The sequence below is a fragment of the Grammomys surdaster genome, unplaced genomic scaffold (assembly GCF_004785775.1).
Source record: "Grammomys surdaster isolate TR1022 unplaced genomic scaffold, NIH_TR_1.0 67, whole genome shotgun sequence".
In the NCBI taxonomy this organism is placed as follows: domain Eukaryota; kingdom Metazoa; phylum Chordata; class Mammalia; order Rodentia; family Muridae; genus Grammomys; species Grammomys surdaster.
The window spans coordinates 271350-293790 of NW_021604569.1; the positions used below are offsets into that span (position 1 = coordinate 271350).

Below are 22441 nucleotides of genomic sequence, written 5' to 3' on the forward strand. Positions count from 1 at the left end.
TCTCTCTCTCTCTCTCTCACACACACACACACACACACACACACACCCTACAAATTGTTAAGAAATTTTAAATTTTAAAAGTTCAAAGGGCAGGTACCTGTTGGGGATTAGTTCTAATGGTTTGATTTAATCGGGAATCTGTGTGTCCAAACACTGAAGGTTCTTGCCTCTAGTTGGTTTTTAATCGATCAATAATCGATCAGTGGCCAATGGCTGGGCAAAGGAAGATGGGGTGGGGCCCTTAGATTTACTCCAGCCAACAATCGGAAGAGGGGAGGAAAGAAAGAATTTCTATGATTCTTAGGGAGACAGATCAGATCTAGAGCTGCAGAAAGAAAATCATCTGAAAAGTAGGTGAGAAGGAATGTGGCCCCCCAAAGGGGCTACCCAGAGCGTCCTAGGCAGCAAAATTTAGGGGGCCACCCAGAAGGCACAAGGCAGCAAAGATAGATCATGGATTTGTGGAGTACTGAGTCAGGAGGACCAAAGGGAAATCTATTATAGTCAGACGGAGGATTAGAACTGCTCAGCCTTTGAGCTAGCTGGGGCATTTCAAAAATAAGCTAATTTGTGTGTCTTTCATTCACAGATCCGAAGAGATCCTGGGCAGGTGGCTGGAAGCATGTGACCAGCCAGGAGCACAAAGGAGTGTAGCTAAACTCATCACTACAGGTACCTTTCAAAAGAGACCATTCAGATGTCTACCAAGCAGATACTTGACATCATTACTCTCAATAAGATAGCAAGCATCATTATTAAGAAGTAAAAGCACATTAAAACTGTTAACAATTCACAGCTGCAGACTATGTAAAATAAGACACTTAAGAACATCCAGTTTGGGTAACAACCTAGATCAAGAGGACCTTTCACATGATGCTGATGCAAAGTGTAATGTCTCCTAAAGGCCTGCATGTTTCAAAGGGGCAAGTCTCCAGCTTGCCATTTCTGAGATACAGTGAAAACTTTCAAGCAGAAGGGCCTACTAAGTAAAGTTTTACGCCATTAAGAACGCCACCTCAGAGGAGGTGATATAATCCTTCCCTGCCTGCCCAGCAAACTGTCAGCAGCATTTGCTGTGCCCTAGGTCTCCCAGTTCTGCCTCTCTATTGCCAGCAATGGCCTAGGAGCAATGGGTCTACCTAGTCATGGACTAGAACTCAGAAAACTATCAACTGAAATAAATGTTCTTTTTATGTTGATTCAGCTTATTTACCTGTTCAAGTAACAGAAAACACTTACACAAGTACCCTAGAAAAATTTGCTTAACCCTATCTAGCAAATTAAACACAGGGCCCTCTTCAATGACCCAGAAACTCCACAACAGTGTGCATACAATGAATACATGTACCAACAAACACAACAAAAACAAGTACACAAATCACACATTATGTTAAGCAAAAGTTGCCAAAACATACTAGGTGTGGGAGCATACTGTATAACTCTAGAACTTAAGAAGTGAAGTAAAGGGCGGGAGAGATAGATGGCTCAGTGGTTAAGAGCACCATCTGCTCTTCCAGAGGCCCTGAGTTCAATTCCCAGCAACCACATGGTGTGTGTAATGAGATCTGATGCCTTCTCCTGGTGTGTCTGAAGACAGCAACAGTGTACTCACATACATAAAATAAATAAATCTTAAAAAAAATAGTGGAGTAAAAAGAGATAAGGATTTCAAAGTCATCCTCAGTGCACGTTGGAGGCCAGCCTGTGAGAAATGAAGTGTCAATCCCAGACAAGAGGTCTATTAACATATCAAAATGGACCTGGCTTCCAGGCTCTCCCAGCATCCTTTAGTCCCTACCTGTTACAGAGTGGCTGGCACACCCCAATCTCAACTCTGAACTCTCCAGCGCAGGGGCTGGGCTGCCATTCTCCCAGAGGCTCTTCCCAATATAATCCAGACACTTTTTGCTACCGGTTCCTTTTTGTACATACGACCTTCTCACTGCTGTATTTGGTTCCACTCCCCCTCTCTCCATATGGTTCAGGGTCATGACCACCCAGGACTTTCCCAGATGACCCTGCCTCTGGCTATGTCATATATCTACAATAAATTTTCTCCTCCAACATACCCAGGAACAGTCATGTCCTTTTCTTTCCTTTTTATTTTTTTTTCATTCATGAGCTATAGAAGACCTTGCCCAAAATACAAAGACCCACCAAACAGCCAAGAATACCTATCATGACTTCATTTTAAAGAATAAGTGATGCTAATCTATGGTGTCAAAAGTGATGTTAAAGCTTAGTGGAAGGTTTACAGAGCATTCTTGAGGCTTGGGTTCCACCCTAGCATAAGATAAAACTGGATGTGACAGCACTCACCAAAAATCCAGCAAGGGGGCATGGGAATAGAAGAATAGAAAGTCAGTGCCGTCCTGATCCACATGACATCATCCCAAATCTCAAAAGCTAAAATAAAATAAACTGAGCAACAAAAAGAGATATGGATGAAATGAGAAAAGAAACACATAGTACAGGTTAATCTTTAGGGAAGAAATGCAGTGAAAGGATCACTACAGCAGAATCATGGAACTGGTTTTTTGGTTTTTGGTTTTTTTTCAAGACAGGGTTTCTCTGTGTAGTCCTGGCTGTCCTGGAACTCACTCTGTAGACCAGGCTGGCCTTGAACTCAGAAATCTGCCTGCCTCTGCCTCCCAAGTGCTGGGATTAAAGACGTGCGCCACCACCACCCGGCCAGATTTGAAAATCTTAGTAATAGTCATGATTAAACTTTTGAATCCAACACTCCTTAACCAATTCAGAACATACACACGACAAGCCATCATGTTCCACCCTCCCACAGTAAAAAAGACAAGACAATATAAAAGTATTCCCAGCTCCCCCCCTCCCCCGCCTCACAGTATGTCACCAAATACTTTTAGATTTTTAATCTCAGAAAAAGCCTGGTACACCAAGAACAGTAATTAGTTAATAAAACAACAAGATGTCATCAAAGGTTGTTTATATTACAAGGAAATTTAAAGTAAAACAACAAAATTATACAACACTAGTAAAATAAAACCAAGAATCAGAGAAGTTAGAGCCCAGAGAGGCTTCCAAGTGATTAAGAAGCCCCAGGATGAGGCTGCACTTCTGATCCTCCTGACTTCAATGCAAGAATTACAGAGAAGTCCACCACAACTAGTTTATGGGTGTCAGAGATCAAGTCAGGGCTTCCCACAGGCCAGGCAAGCAATTCACCAACTAAACTATAACTCCAAGCCCAATTACCAGGACTATAAAGATCTAATTATTGTCACCAATAAAGCAATGTTGGACACATTCTGACTCCAAGGACTCCTCTAAATCCTATTATTTCCTGATTTGCTCCTGAAAATGTCCTGGCTTACAGTTTATACTATCATTAAACCATGAATTTAATTTAAAGGGGGAGGGGCAATGTTATTTGAAAACAGTAAAACTATTTATAGTCATGAAGTCAATACTCTGGGACTCAAATGGAAGATGGGGAAAATTCTCTCACTAGTTGTCCTCTGAACTCTCCCCCTACCCCCCCTCCCACCACCAGACACATACACACACACACACACACACACACACACACATCTTTTGTTTTTTATATCTGAAATCTTACGAGGTGAAAGTTTACTTCTGTAATTCCAACAATCCAGTGATCAGGGCAGTAGAACTGCCATGCATTTGAGTTCTACTTGACTGCATAATGACTTCTGAGCCCAGTCTTGGATAAAATTAAGACTGTCTCAAAAACAAACAAATCTAGCAATAGCTTCTAAATAATACAGAGACCTGGCAAGGTGGCACAAGGTTATAAACTCAGCAGTCCTAGCACTTGGAAAGATGAGACAGGAGCATTTGAGATCAAGGCTAGCCTGGGCTACATAGTAAGACTGGAAACTTCTCCCCCCCCCCAAAAAAAAAAAGCCCTCAAACTAGTAATAAAATTTGGTCACATTAAACAGACTGGTTCTAAAAGATAGCTTCCAAACTACTACTCAGCAAAAGTGGCCTTAATGCTACTATTCATTTCTAGTTATTTCTCTCTTGGACTATGGATAAAGGAAATATCTTCTTCCAACAAGCCACGGATAAGTGCTGGGATTGCAGACATGCACTGGGATGGCCCGTTTTACTTTGTTCGGGAGCAAGAACTACAATTTTTGTGCATTCTAAGCAAACACTCTAAAAAAAATTACAAGAAACAATTTCTTGAAATGTTTTATTAGATGTTATTTATGTGCTAGAAATGCAGCAGGCAATGGAAACATAAGAAAAAACAACAAACCACCTTAAGGCACACTGCATCAAAGGTGAACCATCTCAGCTTGATGCTCCTGAGTATAAATTTTAGTATTTACATGGCCCATTTACTCATTCACATCTATTTCCCCACATTAAAATCCCCCAAATTAAAAGACATTTTCTGAAATTCGCTTTACTCAATTAAATCCTACCTTACATCAGGAAGCCTTTCTTTTGCATAGACATATAGTTAATAATAAAAGGATCTCTGTGGTCTTCAGGAAATTTGGCTGTCACAAAGTTTCTGTAACTAGCCAGACACAGTGCTACACACTATAATCTTAGCCCTTAGAAGGCTTAGGCAGTTTCTGTGACTTCAAACCCAGCCTGGATTACATCATGAGATCCTGCCCCTCAAATAAAATAAAGCAAATTTGGGCTAAGGAGATGGATGGCTTAGTGGCTAAGAGTACCTGCTAAAGAACCTCAAGGACCTGAGTTCAAATCTCTAGCACCCACGTTAAAACAAAACAAAAATCCAGGGCATGACCAAATATTAAGTTACCACTGAAGAGTGGAAGGCACAGTTAAAGGAAGACAATTGGAAGATCCCTGGGGCGAGCTGTCTGCCAGCCTAGCTCCAAGTTCAGTGAGAAACCTTTTAAGAAAAGAAGGCAGAGAGTAATAGAGCACAAAGACATCCTCCTCTGGCCTCTGGGCACCTACTCACAAACCACACACATGTGCGCACACACGCTTTTGTGTGCGCTAAGTCTGGCAGCCCCTGATTATTACCTTGTTACTAGGAAGAGGTAGAGACAGACAGAACCTTGGGAGTCCACTCACTGATTAGACAGTCTAGGTGAGCTCAAGATGCATTTAGAAAATAAAGTGGACAAACAACAAAGGAAGATACCAGCATCAACCCACGGCTTCCACATGCATAAACAGAGGTCAATATACCTTCATATACATTCTCACATACACAGTGACAACACAAAAGCCTCTACCCCTAAAGTAATGTTTGCTTGTATCCTCTCAACAAATGCACTGAAATTGTAGTCCTAAACACCAAGGTATTTTGAGGTAAGACTTTGGGGAAGTTAATTTTCTTAAAGATAAAGCTTTCATAATGGGATCAGTGTTCTTGTAAGAATTGGAGCTTGTTTCTGTTCCTCCCAACAGGTGAGGACATAGGCAGCAGGTAGCTGAGTAATGAGGCTCCCACCAGAGCCTATCCATGACATCACCAAGACCTTGGACTTCAACCTCCAGAACAGGAAGAAAGAAGTATTTGCTCTAACGACACCCCATTTATGGAATTTACAGCATCCCAAAGAGCCTGAGTAAGACTCATTCTTTCAGGGGCAAAATGGGACGACAACAACAAAAAAATTCACAAGTAGTCCCAAGGGTGTTTAGGAGAATTAAGGGAAATAGAGACTAAAGAGCACTTTGCTGGCTGCTGGTACAGGTAAGACCTTTATAGTGTGAGCAACAATGTCTGTGCCACTCACTCAACATTCTACCAATACCCTCTTCTAAGACCCTTCATGTTACAGACAGTAAATTGTTGTTGTAGCTTTTTATTTTTATTTCTTGTATTCTTGAAGCTTAATCAGTAACTGCTGACTATATGAGCTGAAAACAGAAAAAATAAAAGTGTCATGTCAGTACAGTAGTAAAGAGGCTGTGAGCTAGAGACTGATTAGTGCCCTGTCAGTTATCATTGTCTACAGGATTCCAAGGCAGCACTTGCCCTGCCACAGAAAACAACACGCCCATGCTGAAGGGAAAGATCTGAGGCTCCCTCACCACTAAAAGCAGTCAGCAGACACTGTAGGCTGACGTGCACAGTAGCATCATGGAAGAAGCCCTTCAAGTTTCATGAGCTATAGCAGTCCTTGCTCCAAACCCAAACCTTACAGCCCAGGTTTGCTTGCTTGCTGGGTTCCAAATTAACATAATTCCCCAATTCAATAGCCCAGGCTGGCCTTAAAGTTTCTATACAGCCCAACGTGTTCTCAAACTACCTAAACCACCAAATCCAGAGAACTTCGTTCTACTTAATTTCTTTCTCTTTTTCTCTTTCTTCCTTTGGAAATATGGTTTCTACTGTCCTCCCATAGACCAGGCTGACCCTGAACTCAAAGATCCTCCTCTCTTTGCTTCCTGAGAGCTGAGATTAAAGGTGTATGCCACCATGCCTAATGTCTTTCTTTTCTTTTTTACCTTTTTAATTGATTCTTTGGGTGTTTCACATCATGTACCTCAGCTTCACTCATCTTCCTGTCCCCTTATAGCCACCTTTCTCCCTTGCACCTTGCAACCTTCCCAGCAAAATAAAACACACACACAACGACAACAAAAACAAAGCATAGAAAACATCTCAACACGGAAGCTGTAGTGTGTCAGCATGTCCCACAAATATATCCCTCTGTCCACACATCTTCACTTGCAAATGTTCATTGCATGAATCACTGGTCTGGTTCGAGACTCTGGCTTCTGTGACACCATCAATACTGGATCCTAATCAAGACACCTCTCAGCTATCCTATTACCACCCTGTGCCGGGAAGATTCTGCCCTTTCCAAACCTCAACCATTTGCAGATGATAACGATTTTTGGGTGGGCCAATTCAGAGTACTGGATGTGGGCCTAGGTGGTAGCTGAGTTAGGCAAGACTGTCAGCTCTCCCTTATCTGCACCGACAGGGCAAATACTCTAGCACTGCTCTGGCTAGGCCACTCAATTCGGACATCCATCAGCAGGAGACAGGGACAGCTCTCCTGTTCTCATGCCCTTAGAGCCAGGTCACCTGCACCCACACTTCCAGAGCCAGCTCCACTGGGCTGCCTAGTCAAGGAACAGGGCCCACTCTCCCAAGTGATGCAACCTATGAGGGGCTGGGACAGCTCTCCCATGCTCACAACTCCTCGGGAATGGCTCACCTTCGTCTCCTCCACAAAAGCCAGCTCTACTATGCTGCCCAGACGAGGTACAGGGTCCACTCTCCAATGAAGGGCAGAACTACCTCTCTCAATCTCATGACCCCCCCAGGTCAGCTCTCCCAACCGCATGGGGGAGGATCATCCCTCCCTATCCCCCAGACCACCTCACAGCAGAGGAATGCTGCACCGAATTTCCTAAGTGGGTAGAGAAAGTCCCACATACAGGCCAGCACAGGATCACAGTATTTTCACTTAAAATGAGTTTATAGACCCCAGAGTCTCTAAGATTCTTTTTAGTTCCAAAGTTCAGTGCTGCTAAGTTCACTAAAAGTTGGGGGTTGGGAGGATATTCACTGAACATCAAAAGACACAAGTTGGGGGTGGGGGGGAGGAGTGAAGGGAGTTCAGAAGAGGACATGGGACCCCTCAGAACTGGAGTTAGGGATGGTTGTGATCCATCTGATGGGGGTGCTGGGAACCACACTTAACCACTGAACCACTTCTTCAGTCCCTTTTTTCACTGTCTGGATATTTTGTTGTTGTTGCCTTTCGTGTGTTTTGTTGTTGTCAGTTTTTGAGACAGAGTCTTATTGCACATCCTTGGCTGGCCTAGAACTCTGGTAGACCAGACTAGCTTCAAACTCATAGATCTACTTGCCTCTGCCTTCAAGTGCTAGGCTTTAATGCCAACACACCTGTCTCTTATTTATTTTTATTTATTTACTTATTTATTTATAGATATGGTCTTAAAGTTAGCCTAGCCTGTGCTCAAATAAACCTCCAACCAGAGCAGCCAAGATAGGCAACAATACCAGGAGAAAACCCAAAGGAACTTGGTTCAGATTCCAGGTTTATCAAATAACTGATGGATCTGATGAAGTGTAAGCCACATTTAAATAAAGGATTAACTTCTGTCTGTAAAGAGACACCATGATCAAGCCAACTCTTATAAAAGACAACATTTAATTGGAGATGGCTCACTGGTTCTGAGGTTCAGTCCATTATCTTCATACCAGGAAGCATGGCGGTATGCAGGAAGGCATGGTGCTTACAAAGCTGAGAGTTCTACATCTTGTTCCAAAGGCAAACAGGAGAAGATGGACTCTTTCACATTAGGTAGAGCTTCAAAGCCCACCCCCACAGTGACACTTCCTCCAACAAGGACATATCTCCTAACAGTACCACTCCCTAAGGGCCAAACATATTCAAACCACAACTCCCAAATTCACTGGGAGGTGAAAGCAATGAACACTAAATTGAGTCATACGAAACAGATTTCTGAAGTAGGGCCTCCATGGGCCTGTAAACCTGAGACCTGAGAAAGAACTGCAAGTTCAAGGTTAGGCAGAACTATAGAATAGTACAAAGAAAGTCTGGCAGTTCAGTGAGACGCTGGCTCAGAATACAAGTAAAAAGGAGTCTGGAGAGATGGCTCAGTGGTTAAGAGCAAAAGACCCAGGTTCAGTTCCCAGGGCCCACATGGCAATTCACAGCTGCCAATAACTACAGTTCTAGGAGATCTGACACTTTTTGTGGTTACCAGGAACTCATTCATACAGCTAAACACTCATACACATAAAATAAGCCTTTTTAGAAAGTTTAAGAAAGGCTGGGGAGGGACACTTACCTAACATGTATGAGGTTCTAGGTTAAAGCCACAGAGGGAAAATAAAGAAGCACAGTGGAGTCCACCTGTAATCTTAGCATAGGGAGACAGACCAAAAGGATCAAGAGTTCAAGGACTGCCTCTACAAAGCAGGCCAGTGGGAGTTTCCAGAGATCCTATCTAAAAAAGAGATTTAGCTGGAGTACATACCAAGTTTAAGGATAGCCTAAGGTATATAGTAAGAACCTGTCTTAAACAGCACCACCACCAACAAAAACCCATTTGCTGCCACCGAATACATCTATATAAAATTAAAAGTCATGAACATCTTTAGTTACTAATGAACGTGTCTTAATGATTATTTTCTCATCTTTTCATCCTATTGTTTGGAAATCAGATGATGCAATGAATATGTAAATGAAGGTTCCAACTAGCTCCCATTTTTAAAAAAAGTGGGCCAGGGAGATAGCTCAGTAGATAAAGAAGCTGGGATACCAGGCCTGATGGGCTAGCTGAGCTTGATCTCTGGAGCTCACAAGGAGCTGAAAATAAACCTTTGACCTCCAACCTGTGGGGGGGCACCCTCATCTCAACACACACACAAGGGGGTGGGGGAGAGAGAAAAGTAAATAAAAAAGATTACTTCTAATTAAAAAGGCCTTAAAGTAGTTCTTGGGTTGAAGATATGGATTAATAACAGAGCCAAAGGCACACAAATCCTCAGAAGGCTGAGGCAGGAGGATGGCTGTTAAAGGGTGAGTTCCTGTTCGCCTACCCAGCTCCTTTTACAAGGTAACTTTCCCTGCTTAAATCAATCTACTCATTCTTTAAGAATCTTCCGAAGTAGGGCTAGAGAGGTGGCTCAGAAGTTAAGACCACTGGCTACTTTTACAGAAGACCAGGGTTCAATTCCCAGAACCACATGGCAGCTCACAATTGGCTGTAACTCCAGTTCCAGGGGATCTGACATCCTCATATAGACAAACATGTAGGAAAATCACCAATGCAAATAAAATAAAAATAAATTATTTTTTAAAAAAGAAATCTTCCAAAAAACATCAAGCCCATTCAAGTAGAGAAATAAGAAAGGTATGTACCTATATTTATGTTTCTAAAATGTCTTGCTGTAGAAAACCTCTACATTTCATTGTTGACAAAACAAAACAAAAACCACTAAACACCTACTGAAACCAGCCCAGACTGCTAACCTATTCATTCCTTTGGATGGGCAACAAGGGGAGACCATAAAGCATTTACACAAATCCTGTGTACAGTAGAATACTATTATCATGCCTGTTTCACAGCAGCAACGGTAACAGGTTTTTTCCTTAGATAGAAAATTCTCTCTGTTGCCTTCTGGTTCATTGCCACGTGAGATGCAGCAGCCATCCACAAGTGACACAAAGGACAGTGAGCTCCTGCTTCCCCATCTTTCCTGCCATGAAACCCTGAAAGCTCTCTGAAACTGTAAGACAAAATAAATCTTTCCTCCCTTAAAGGATTTTTTTTAAAAAATATGTATCTGGGCTGGAGATTGCTCAGTGGTTTAGAAGTTCTGAGTTCAGTTCCTGCAACCACATGGTGGCTCACAACCATCCGTAATGAGATCCAATGCCCTCTTCTGGTGTGTCTGAAGACAGCTACAGAGTACTCACATACATAAAATAAATAAATCTTTAAAAATATTTTTTCTTAACTTTTAGAATTTTACTATTTTTACTTTATGTGTATGAGTGTTTTGTCTACAGTAATACCAAAGGACTGAAGTTGCAGATGGTTGTGAGCCACTATGTGGTTGCTTGGTCCTTCTCAAAAGCAGCCAGTCCTCTTAACTACTGAGCTATCTTTCAGCACTTCCTTAAAGAAGTTTCTAAAATTAAAGAACAAGTCTTTGTTATATTTTTAACCTCAAGTGTTTAGATCCCAGTTATTGTGAAATACAGCCAAGTTAACAAAGACAGCTATACAAATTTAGTGATGCTACTATAAATTTTTTAATAACTATAAATTAAATACAAGTAAAAAACTATGATAGATTAATTTTAAAACAAAAGTCTCAGGGTCTGTAGTTCAGTAAAAGAAAGTCCGAATAGCATGTAGCAAGGCCCTGGGCCCAATCCCCAGCCCTGAGTGAGAGAGGAGAGAACAAGGGATTGAATGGAAGACAGTGAGTGGAGGAGGGGGGAGGGGGAGGGGAGGGAGAGGGAGGGGGAGGGAAAAGAGATAGGGGAAAGAGAAAAAGGAAAGGGAGAGGAAGAGGGAAAGGTCTAACTCTTTCATGCCACCAACATACTCTACTTTGCTGACTATCACTCCTCAATACCTCTGGGGTTATGAAATAACCCTTTTGGTGACTAGACTGTTCATTACTTCAAATTCTTCAGTTAAAGATGTACTTTCTTTTGAGCCTAATATTAAATGGATCTAAACTACCATTCATTTTTAAAATTTTGAACGTAACATTAAGAATTTCCTAGCTTTGCTAATGCTTTAGGTTATAAAGAACAAAAGACTAATTCTAGTATTAACAGTACCTCTCCTAAACGTTGGGAGTAGAGGGCTGCAGGGGTAAAGATAAACCTCAAATTAGAAGAGGGAATGATATGCACAGAAAAGCATAAGAAGAGGATCAAAAGAAAAAGGCTGTGCTTACACCAAAAATGGAAATAGCCAAGCCAAGACTCCAAAGGGAATCTGAACGCTATTTGCTTCTTTAACATTCCAATGCGTGCTAAACTGTACAGGGACTTTGGCTGCTACTGCTGTTTGTGCAAAATAAGGCAGTTAATGCTTTCTATAAGTTTCAGTGAAGAAAACAGTAAAATTTTTTATTAACAAAGGAAGGAGAGTCACTACAAATGAATCTCACGTTACAGAAAGTTGACAATTAGAAAAACGGTTTCTGAAGCTGACTTTATTGAAAAGCACCCCTCAATATTTATTCATTCATTCGTTTATTCATTCCAGTTGGGTAGTGTGTCTCACACGCTGTAAGATTGCAGAAGGAAGACCACTACTCAGCATGTGCTTCATGGTAGAGGTACTTGCTCAGTTTGTAAGACTCAGAGTCTCTGTATTATGTGTGTGTGTGGTGGGGGGGGAACACAACTCGGTGTGCATTTCAGATACAATGGTATTCTACAATCTCGCAGCAAAAACAGATAGTACAGTATGTCTGTCACAAGTGACATCCTGGCTTCAGGCCATCTAATGGCTCAGTTTATGGTTTACTGACTGCCTTTCTTGATGCCTCAATACAGGTGTTAAATATATATATTTAAAAGGCTACATTTAGAAATCACATTTTTCTCATCAAATGTTTTGGTAGAGCTACTCTCCTTTACTGGTGTGTCCTGAACAACAGTAACAAAATAAATAAATAAATAAATAAATAAGTAAATAAATAAATAAATAAATGGACACTAAGAGAAACAACATGTTGGAACATTCTAAAGGGAGAAATCTTCCACTGATATGTCTCACAAACCAAAGACACCTCCTAATCCTTTAAAAGAAGCAAAAAAAAAAAAAGTATTGGAATAGTAGGAAAAGATTGGCTACTACTTCTACTATATTGTGTTAACCTGTCTCAGTGTTTTCATTTTTAAAACAGAAGTAATTCCATGCCATACTTGTTGCCCCTGAACTGAGTCTAATCTCTAAAAGGATAAAATATGCAGTATGAAAAATCACTAATAAACCCTTTTAGACTGGTGAGACTTTTGTTACCCAGCCTGATAACCTGACTCCAAGCCCTAAAATCCATATGGCAAATCTTTACTTATCTGACTTATTTGAGCATGTAACGGCACAAGTGCACATGTAGCAAGACATACACACTAAATCAGCCTTTAAAAGTATTCTGCCCTTGAGGTCTGACTATAGTAAACCTTAGATAAAGTAATGCAAATAGAGGGAGAACTTGGAAGTAAAATCAATCACAAATTTTGCAACTCACTATGGGTTGATAATTGCTGATAAGTGATGTTCAGTACATTATTGTTCTCTTCTGTACGTTTGATATTTTCCATAATAAAAATGTCCAGAGTCTGGGCTGGAGAGATGGCTCAGTGGTTAAGGGCACTGATTGCTCTTCCAGAGGTCCTGAGTTCAATTCCCAGCAACCACATGGTAGATCACAACCATCTGCAATGGGGTGTGAGGCCTTCTTCTGGTGTGTCTGAAGAGAGCAATGGTGTACTCATATACATAAAAAATAAATAAATAAATCTTTAAAAAAATATTCAGAGTCAACAAGATAGTTCCTCAGGCAAAAGCCATTTGGCAAGCAACCCTAAGACTTGACTTTGATCCCAGGAAGTCACAGTTAAAGAGCAGGAGAGAACTGTTCCTTAGAGTTGTCCTCTGATTACTCCTACACATACACAATAATAATAATAGAGTTAAAAATATTAAAAATGTGTAAGGCAAAAAGTTTTGCATTTAAAAAAACTGAGAACCAAAAATGAGGTTCTGGCACACAGAACAGATTAATAAATAAAAGGAAAACTTGCTTTTTCTGAATGATTAACTGCTGGCTGATATTTGGGAGGTGAAGGCAGGGGTCAGGACCTAAGACCAGCAAGTTTGAAACAGGTCTGAGGCTACTGGAAATCCTGTCTCAAAAATAAAAGTAAGCCAGCCACGGTGTCTCATCTTGGTAATTTCATCATCTGGAGGAGAAAATGGGTAGGGTCATCCACATACAGTTCCAGGCCAGTCCAGCCTACCGAAAACCTTAGGGGGGTGGGGGGGAGAGTCATAACTCCTTTATATGAAGCCCATTTTTTAAGTATTTAATAAATATTAAAATAATATAATATCAGAGCAGAAATTAATTCCCAGGCAACACTCATTTCATTCACAAGCAAACCGAAAGACATGGTTAAATAACTTTCTCACATCTTCAGAATGGGTGGGAAAAATGAAACCACCTACTAGTACACTTCTTCTAGGACACAGCAAACATGGTCACTTAAGGATTATGTACATGTTACGCAAAATACTAGGTTTTTATAAATGGGGAGGAGGGTGAGCACAACTATAAACAAACAGGTCACCTTAGTACGTCTTAGAGAAGAAAAATACACACTCGAGATCACAGGATGCCCAGTCAAATTCAAAACGTCATATGGCAGTGCAATTCCAAGAATGAATTTCCAGTATTTAACCACTATTCCAAAATTAAATTTTTCAGGACAGCACTTCTTGCTGGTTATTTACATAAAACGGGAGTCACCACCATTAAGCCATATAAACAGCAATACTCCTCTACACATCAGGCATGGTATCTCAAAGCCTAGTGCTAATTTACCAAGCTCATTAACCAGAAATTGGAAAATAAACATTTAACTATGTCCATAAATCAAAGCTGGATGTCTTCACACATTGACATATACATATACTGTACACCAAAGAAAAGTTGCATATATTCCCTGAAAGCAATATTCTTTAGCAAGTCTACCAAAGTGACTAACAATCTTAATTTTTACTGTGCTCAAGTTACACAAACACCTAAGGAGAATACACAAAGAAGTACCTCAATTTTAACCCTTTAAAAAGTGGGTTTCCTTTGATTACACTGATCTCCACTTTTATGGATCCTTAATACCATAAACTTGTTATAATCCAGTCAACAGAGCGGTTAATCTTGACACTTTATGGTCACTCTAAGAAAGACAAATTGAGTGCTTTAGTTTTGTATCTTTTAAGTAAAAGAGCTATTTTCACCCTTTTGGTTGGAGAGTACAAAAAACTTGTCAGAGGCCCTCCAATAATTAGCACATAAGAATTATCCCGTAGAGAGATACAGCCGACTATTGCAATATAAAACCCTGAGTCATCACCCAGTTCACTCAGCAGATTTTGGTAAACACAAATGACATGTCCTGTGCAATCATTCACTGGTAACCATATGCATAAACATAGTCTTACCAAATTTTATGTAGCATACCAAACAAAACACCAAACACCTTATATAAAAAGTACTGCCAAAGTAAAGGTGCACATTGAGCAAACGACCTCTCCAAACTTTTTGCTCCAATATTACTTTTCCCCAGCTCTAATTCCACTGACACTGTAACTTGCGGCTAGTGTGTACAGAAAACAAAAGAACCCCTAAAGTTGATATTAATGTCGTTAACATTCATCTAGCCAACTAAAAACCACACACTCCGGCCAACAAAGCCCGGGGACAACCTAACAGCGCTCTTCACTATTTGCCTTAGAATCAGCGAAGTCTTGACCGAGGAAATGTCACAACAGGAACATACACTTTCCTAGAATTCTAAGACAACATTCTCAATATCAACGTCTACTCAATCCGAGAATGCGCTGACTGCCCATATGAAACGAATCGTTTCAATTAAATCCAGGACCCCAGTACAGCACCCCAGTCCCCCAAGAAACAGTAACACAGAAAAACAACACAACACAAACACAACCTCTTACTGTTCCTACGTCCTCCTTCCTACGGTGAGAAATGAAAAGGCGTGAGGATCGACGAGGAAGAAAAACACAGAGGAAGCACAGAAGCGAGGACAGGAGTCGCTTCCCCAAAGACCCGACCTCTCTATCCCGCAGCTCCACGCGCTCCACCTCAGGGAGAACCAATGGGAGCCGCTCGTCCCTATGCCCGGGGACGCCTGTGGCTCCCCAGAGCCTGGCAGGTGAAGGAAGAGAAAGGACCACAACGCTGATCTTGAGAGGCGACCGGCAGGACCCAGAGGTCCCACAGAAAGCAACGAGGAGACTGGGTCCCCCGGCTCGGCCGCGCCCCTGGAACCCTGCACCCGGCCAGCGCCGCCTGGACAGGACAAAGTTGAGCAGCGGCAGCGCAGACAAAGAGCCCGGCTCGCCGACAGCTTCAGCCCACTTACGTGGAGAGTTTCCGCGTCCAGAAGAGGCCCCCGGGCCACAGCTCCTGGAGCTGCACGGCCCGGCCCAGGTTGCTCTTGATCTGCGCCAGCTGCACGTCGGACTCGGCATCCAGCCGCTCGGCGTAGGGCAGAAGCTTGTTGTACACGATCTCCTTCTGCGGGACGAAGGCCCGCGGGCCCAGTACCGGCCGCCCGCCAGGCTCGGGGGGCTCCCCGCCGCCCGCCCGCTCCGGAGCCTCCATTAGCCCGGGGCCGCCCCCGGCCCGCCCCCCGGCCCCCGCCCCGCTGCGGGCTCAGCCTCGTCCGCGTCGCCTCGCCCTCGGCCCGACCGCTGGGGGCCCCCCCGCCCCGGCTGCCCGGCGCGCTGCTGGACCCCGCGCGGCACCCGGTTCGTTGGCGGTGGCAGCGGCTGCTCTGCCGGGACCGCTCCGGTTTGTCTGGTGACGCTGCAGCCGCTGGGTCCGGAGGTTCCGGATGGGCCTTAAGTCACTTCCGGGGCGGGGTGGGGCGGGGCCACCGAAGAGGCGAGGCGCTGACCCGGCTGCCTTCCCGCGGACCGCTGAGTTCGGTGTCAGTGGCTGCGGTTGCCACGGGAGGCTGCCGGCGAAAAACAAGAGACACCCCCCCCCCCCCATGCTGCTCCAGCAGGATCCAGAGGCACGAATGCGACTAGCTCTCCACACTCAGTATCCTCTCTTCTAGGCCAGTTTATGGAAGAGCAGCTTGTATCCCCGCTGAGGGGCGGGGGTGTGGACAGCGAGGCAGTATGAGCAAGCAGAGTTCTAGGTCAACCTCCGCTGCGTACTGAGTTTCAGAAGGTCTGGCAACATGAGACACTATCTTTTAAAAAAATTTATGGAAAAATCTGCATACACTATAGTACCTGTGTTCCTCTGTCCCTTTTAGCCCCCACCTATCCGATATTTCCCCTGGCCACCCTCACTCCATAAAAGTTACTCAACAAATATTATACTTTGTGTGTCATCCTCTCATTTTAGGTCCCCGTAGAAAAGTTTAAGAACGCCTAGTTTTGGCCTTAAAGACTTAGAGGCCTGCTGAGCTACAAACTAATAAATTTCAAGACAATGCATTGGTAAATACTGAATAAGTACCAAGATATCTGGGAATTCTAAATGAGGGCATATCACTTCCCTAGAAGTTATTTCTAAATTCATCCATAAGGTTGAGTGCAATGTTATTTCGATAAAGAAAAGAGGAAGATATATCTGTCAGCTGACAGATAAGACTGAGACTGCAAACTTCTTTTCTGGTAATTCAAGATTCAGTCTGGTTAAAGATTGCTTGCCAGAAGAAAGTGAATATGTTATTGAGACTAAGTAAATGCTGGAAAATTCAGATTGATCTTAAAAGAAGACATTGTAACATGCCCCTGTCATCTCAGCATTTGGGAACTCAAAGCAGGAGGGTTGTGAGTTTAAGGCCAACCTGAGCTTTAAAAAGGAGGGGAAGGGAAGGGGGAGGGAAAGAAAGGAGAGGGGGAAGAAGGAGAAGGAGGAGAAGGAAGAAGCAGGAAGAGGAGGAGGAGGAGGAGGAGGAAGAAGAGGAGAAGGAGAAGAAGAAGATTAAGAAGATTATTTCCAGCTGGTCTGTGAGTTCCATTAGTGGTAGCCCAATTTCCTAAGCTGAGTTCCATCCCTAGAACTTCAAGAAAATATTTTATAAACAGAGTCACCATCTCAAAAGAGAATGTCTAAAACATGATAAATATAAGCCTAAGAGAGCAGCATAATGAAATTTACTTTTGTTTCTTTTAGTTTTATTTTATAACTAGTTTTATTTTATGGCTATTCTAAGCTGCTGTGATAAGGCCTGTGTCTAGCCACCCATTTTGTGCTGTTACTAATATTATAAGGAAACTTTCTCATGCCTGAGACGATTGCATATTCTGTCCTTTGGTGTTCTTGGAAACTAACCACACTATAATTCAGTAAGAACTGCTTTGTATAATTAGCCACAATAAGCCTGGACTGGAACCAACCACCAGACAGCACTTCTTGCACCTGTGTATGACCTTTTATGGGTTTTGCTTTTATAAGCTGCCCCTGGAATAGACCCCAACATAAGAGAGAGGCATGCACCAATATAAGAAGCTATTAGAATAAAACTTCCATTTTGAGTAGAAGTTGAATAAAGTTTAAGCTCCCAATACCTCCCAGGGAACTGACATCCTACTTGACAGAAAGAGACCTGTATGTGGGTAACTGACATCCTGGTTGGCAAGTTAAGACATGAATATTAAGCAAGGCAAGTCCACAGCTGAATACCCCAACCAATGGGAGCCAAATAAGTGTACAACAAAGGTATGTTGCTAAGGGAATCCCCTATCCCTAATAACTTGGCACAGATGCTTGTGGATCTCAAAGCTTAAAAGCTCTGTAGGACCCTGGCTCATTGCAGCCAGCTTTCGAGTCTGGTCTATGACCCTGATCAATCAGTCCGGGAGTGAAGGCTCAATAAACTATCCCTTTTTGATGAAATCTGCATTTGGATAGTTTGTGAGTTGAGTCCTAGACTATGATACTATGTAAACCAAATTGGCAACCCTATAATTTCTGGTATGTGCAACACCTGACAAAATTTCACATTAAAATGTTTTTATATTACATTTATTTCTTTCTATATGCTCATGCTGTGAATGACTTACAGGAATTATTTGTAGTGGGTTGTATTTTACTGTTAATTTGGGTCCCCTAAAACTGTTTGCCCCAAAGACAAGACAGCCTGCAGGTAAGACTCTGAGTTAATTCTGATTGGTAAATAAAGATGCCAGCAGCTAATAGCTGGGGAGAAGAGATGTAGGTGGGGTTTAGGTTGTCTGGGTTTGGGACCAGGAGGAAGAGGAAGGAGAAGAAGCAGAAAGGAGCCCTTCTCCCTGTAGTGATTTATCCACAATATCTCCTTGAGTTCTCTAAATGAAGATCATGAGTTGAGAATATTTGAGTGGTTGAAATGTAATATAGTTGGAGTGTAAGTGAAGAGAGAGTAAAGGATGGATAAGGAGAAAACAGAGAAATGAATGAGCTAACATCCCAGCCTTGGAAACCCCAGTAAACTTGGCCTGACACACACTAGTGTGACAAAAAAAAAAAAAAAAAAAAGGAAATATATTTCATGTGGCTACAGTGGGAAAAGAAGCAAGGAGTTACGTTTTCCACTTGAGAAGAAATACAGCACAGAAAAGTAGTAAATATAGGGCATGGAGCTATAGCTTGGCAGTTAGAGTGCTTGCTGCATAATCATGATGACCAGAGTTTGGATCTGAGCATCTGTATAACAAGCTGGGCATCTCGTGTACACCTGTAATCCCAGCTTCAAAGAGTTGTTAGGATTTTCTGACTTCCAGTGAACCCCACCCCACAGGTTCAGTGAGAGGCACTGCCTGAAAGGAATAGGGTGCCAGTGATACAGGAGGACTCTCAGCAGTTTTTTCTGGCCTCCATGCGTACGCACAGCTGTCAATACTTACACCCACACATGTGGGCACACACAGACACATAGTTTTTGTTTGATTGTTTACACTTATGTGCACACGTGGGTAAGCTCTTCATGTGGAGGTCAGCAGGCATTGTGAAAGTCTGTTTTGTCTTTCCCACCATGTGGGACACAGGGATTATGTTTGGAAGCAAGTGCCTCTACCTAGTAAGTCATCTTACCAGCCAATAGTTTTTGTTTGTTTCTTTTTTCAATATAAGGTTTTTCTGTGTAGTCCTGGATATCCTGAAACTCGCTCTGTAGACCAGGGTGGCCTCAGACTCACAGAGATCTTTCTGCCTCTGCCTCCTGAGTATGCCACAATTGCTTGGGAATAAATCTTTTGAAAAAGAATAGTTTTGAACTACTGTGTTATTACTGCAGTATGACCTGAGTCAACTTATCAGGGTCTTGTTTTTGTCATTGTCCCTCCCCCTTTTAAAGACACTATCTCACTTACCTCAGGATGGTCATAAGCTGGCCTTGAATTCCTGATCCTCTTGTCTCTGCTCCCTCAGAGTGCTGAAATTTCAGACATGTACTACCACAACAGGCCCTCGTCCTATTCTTGCCTAACTGGCACTGTTAAGTATTGACAAAAATTTACTTAGGTTTAAAGACATTCCGTATTGGTTCTGATTTGATAAGAACTTAGCATAAGTGACTCCATGCTACATTCATTCTACATGAGTCAAGAAGGTAGTGTTTTGGGGCAGAATGACCCACACCTTTAATCCTAGCACTCCACAGGCAGAGGCAGAAGGATTTCTGTGAGTTTGAGGCCAGCCTGGCCTACATACTTCTGGGCCAGCAGGACCTACAGAGTGAGATCCTGTCTTAAAACAAACAGAAACAGCAATAATAAAAAAAGGTAAGTCTAAAAATAAGGCAGACTAAAATCTTGTGCACTAGCCAAGTTTATTCAGAGCATCAGACAGTTTATACCTTGAAGGTTAAGAGTGAAGTGTACAGTCACAACAACAAGCCACAGGTGACAAAACCATGTTTTTTCCCTATAGGGCACATGAATAACAACAGCTGAAGTCAACTCACACCTATCCACTACACCTCAGAAGAGCATGAAAAAACATTTCAAGAACAACTCCATTTTTAAGAAACTGAGATCACAAGACTTTTGGCTTGATTTCTTGGAGTTTTCTCACAAGCATTAAGAATTCTCAATGACTCCATTCTTGGACTGTGTTCTGACACAGTAGGTGCTTTGTGTGTGTGTTGGGGTGTGTGTGTTTGTGTGTGTGTGTGTGTGATACTGAGGACTGAGTGAGGTAAACTGTCCCACCACCCAGATACTTACTGCTCTATATCTCCATACCTTTTTATTGTCTATAAAACAGCCTCACCAAGTTGGACAGGCTAAACTTGAACTCACTCTGTAGCCCAAGTAGATTTTCTTCCTTTGTTTTCTTACTTTCTTACACACTTGCTGTCTGTATGTTATGGTGTTCATGACATTTTCTTCCTTTGTTTTCTTACTTTCTTACATGCTGTCTGTATGTCATGGTGTTCATGACACGGTACTCATAACAGAAGTGAGAAAACAACTTTTGGGAAGGTGGTTCTATCCTTTAACCTTTACGTGGATTCCAGCTTAGGTCTTCAGGTTTGCATAGGAAAGACATTTATGCACACAAAATATTTAGTTTCATTGATGCATTTTCAAACAAAATTTATGTTACTATTCTACCTCTTTTCAATACCTTTGTCCTTCTAGGACTCACCCCTGTCCCTTAAGACCATTTCTGCTTTCATGTCACATGTGCTCTGTTGCCCTTCCCTGCCTCTTTAAAACCTCTTTTCTTTATGTCATGATTTCCTTCCTAGTTTGTGACATAAAACCATACTCATAACCTTGCACATAAAACCATACTCATAACCTTGCATGAGCATACGAACACTCATGTACACACATGCACACACACATGAAAAGTTGGGTCCTACTTGTGGAAAGGAACATGAAGTATTTGACTAAGTCGAAATCTATAGTGTTGGTCTTAAAAAATATTGTCCAGATCCATCATTTTCAAAATTTCTAAATTTCATAAATTTATCTTTATGATTGGAAAATCCCATCCATACATATGTATGTCATATAAAAGATGGTATATATGTACCACACTTTGTTATCCGTTCATCCCCTATGGGCCAAGCATATTCAAACCACCACATTCCGCTCCCTGGCCCCCATAGGCTTATTAAAACACATGAGTCTATGGGGACAGCACTTAAAGATAACATAATACAAAATAATTTACTTCAACTTCCAAAGTCTCCATAGTCTATAGCAGTCTCAACAGTGTTAAACGCCCAAAGTTCAAAGTCTTGTCTGAGATACATTCAATCACTTAACTGTACTCCCCTATAAAGTCAAAATCAAAAGACAAATTACATATCTTAAACATCACAAGAAATACATTACCATTCTCAAACATCATAATGAGGAAATACTGGACAAAAACAAGACCAAAAACCAGGTGGGCCAACTCCAAACTCAGCGTCTCCGTTTGGAGAACCTGAAGTGGCTTACCCTGCAGCTGTGGTCTTTGGGAAGACTCCGTGAGTTTTGCCATCTCCCTGCAGTATAGGCTGCACTCAATGTAAACAAGAACCTGATTCCTCCCCATCTGCCACTTTGCCCTTGGGAGAAGCCCCAACATTTGTGTTCTGGTTTTAAATTTAGTAGGAGCTTCTTTTAAAAGCCTCTTTCTGTACTATCTCTCTGTAGGTTCCTGTTCCTGAAAGAAAAAAATCTACATCTAGTAAAATCTAAACAACCAGACCACCTTGACACTGAAACCCTGCTGACAGCCCATGTAGAACGCTGCCTAACATTCAATAATACTACCTCAGAGCTGACTCAGAGTCACTGCACACATTTAGCAATCTCTGACATTTGGAGATTGTCTTTTTTTGTGTGAGTTCACCTATGGGTACCATACATTTTTATACTTAACTTGGCCACTCCTATTGAAAGGCAGCTCAGAATGCCTTTCCTAGGGAGATCCTTAAGGGATAAAATTTTAACTCTAAAGCATTAAATATTACAGGAACAGAAGTAATTATAGACATCTAAGAGCTTTCTAAAGAAAGAAAGATGTACATTTTTGTATTACCAGTACTTTCAAAATGAAGGGCCAGGTACATCCTCTCCCACTGAGGCCAGACAAGGCAGCCTAGTTAGTGGCATATCTGGAAATTAGCTACAGCTCTCTATGAAGTTACGTTGGCCATAGACAAAATTGGGACAGGATGTGAACTTTGAACAAGTGTTAATGCAT

At 42.1% G+C, this 22441-nt stretch overlaps 1 protein-coding gene across 1 annotated transcript in view; it reads right to left on the minus strand.

Moving 5' to 3' along the window:
• Window positions 1-16096, minus strand: part of Psme4 (proteasome activator subunit 4) — a 104115-nt gene extending 88019 nt beyond the window's left edge. Inside the window, exon 1 of the mRNA XM_028776995.1 lies at window positions 15654-16096. Within this exon, the coding sequence (XP_028632828.1) occupies window positions 15654-15895 (242 nt within the window). The 5' untranslated portion in view covers window positions 15896-16096. The remainder of the gene's footprint in view (window positions 1-15653) is intronic.
• Between the last annotated feature and the right edge of the window lie 6345 nt (window positions 16097-22441).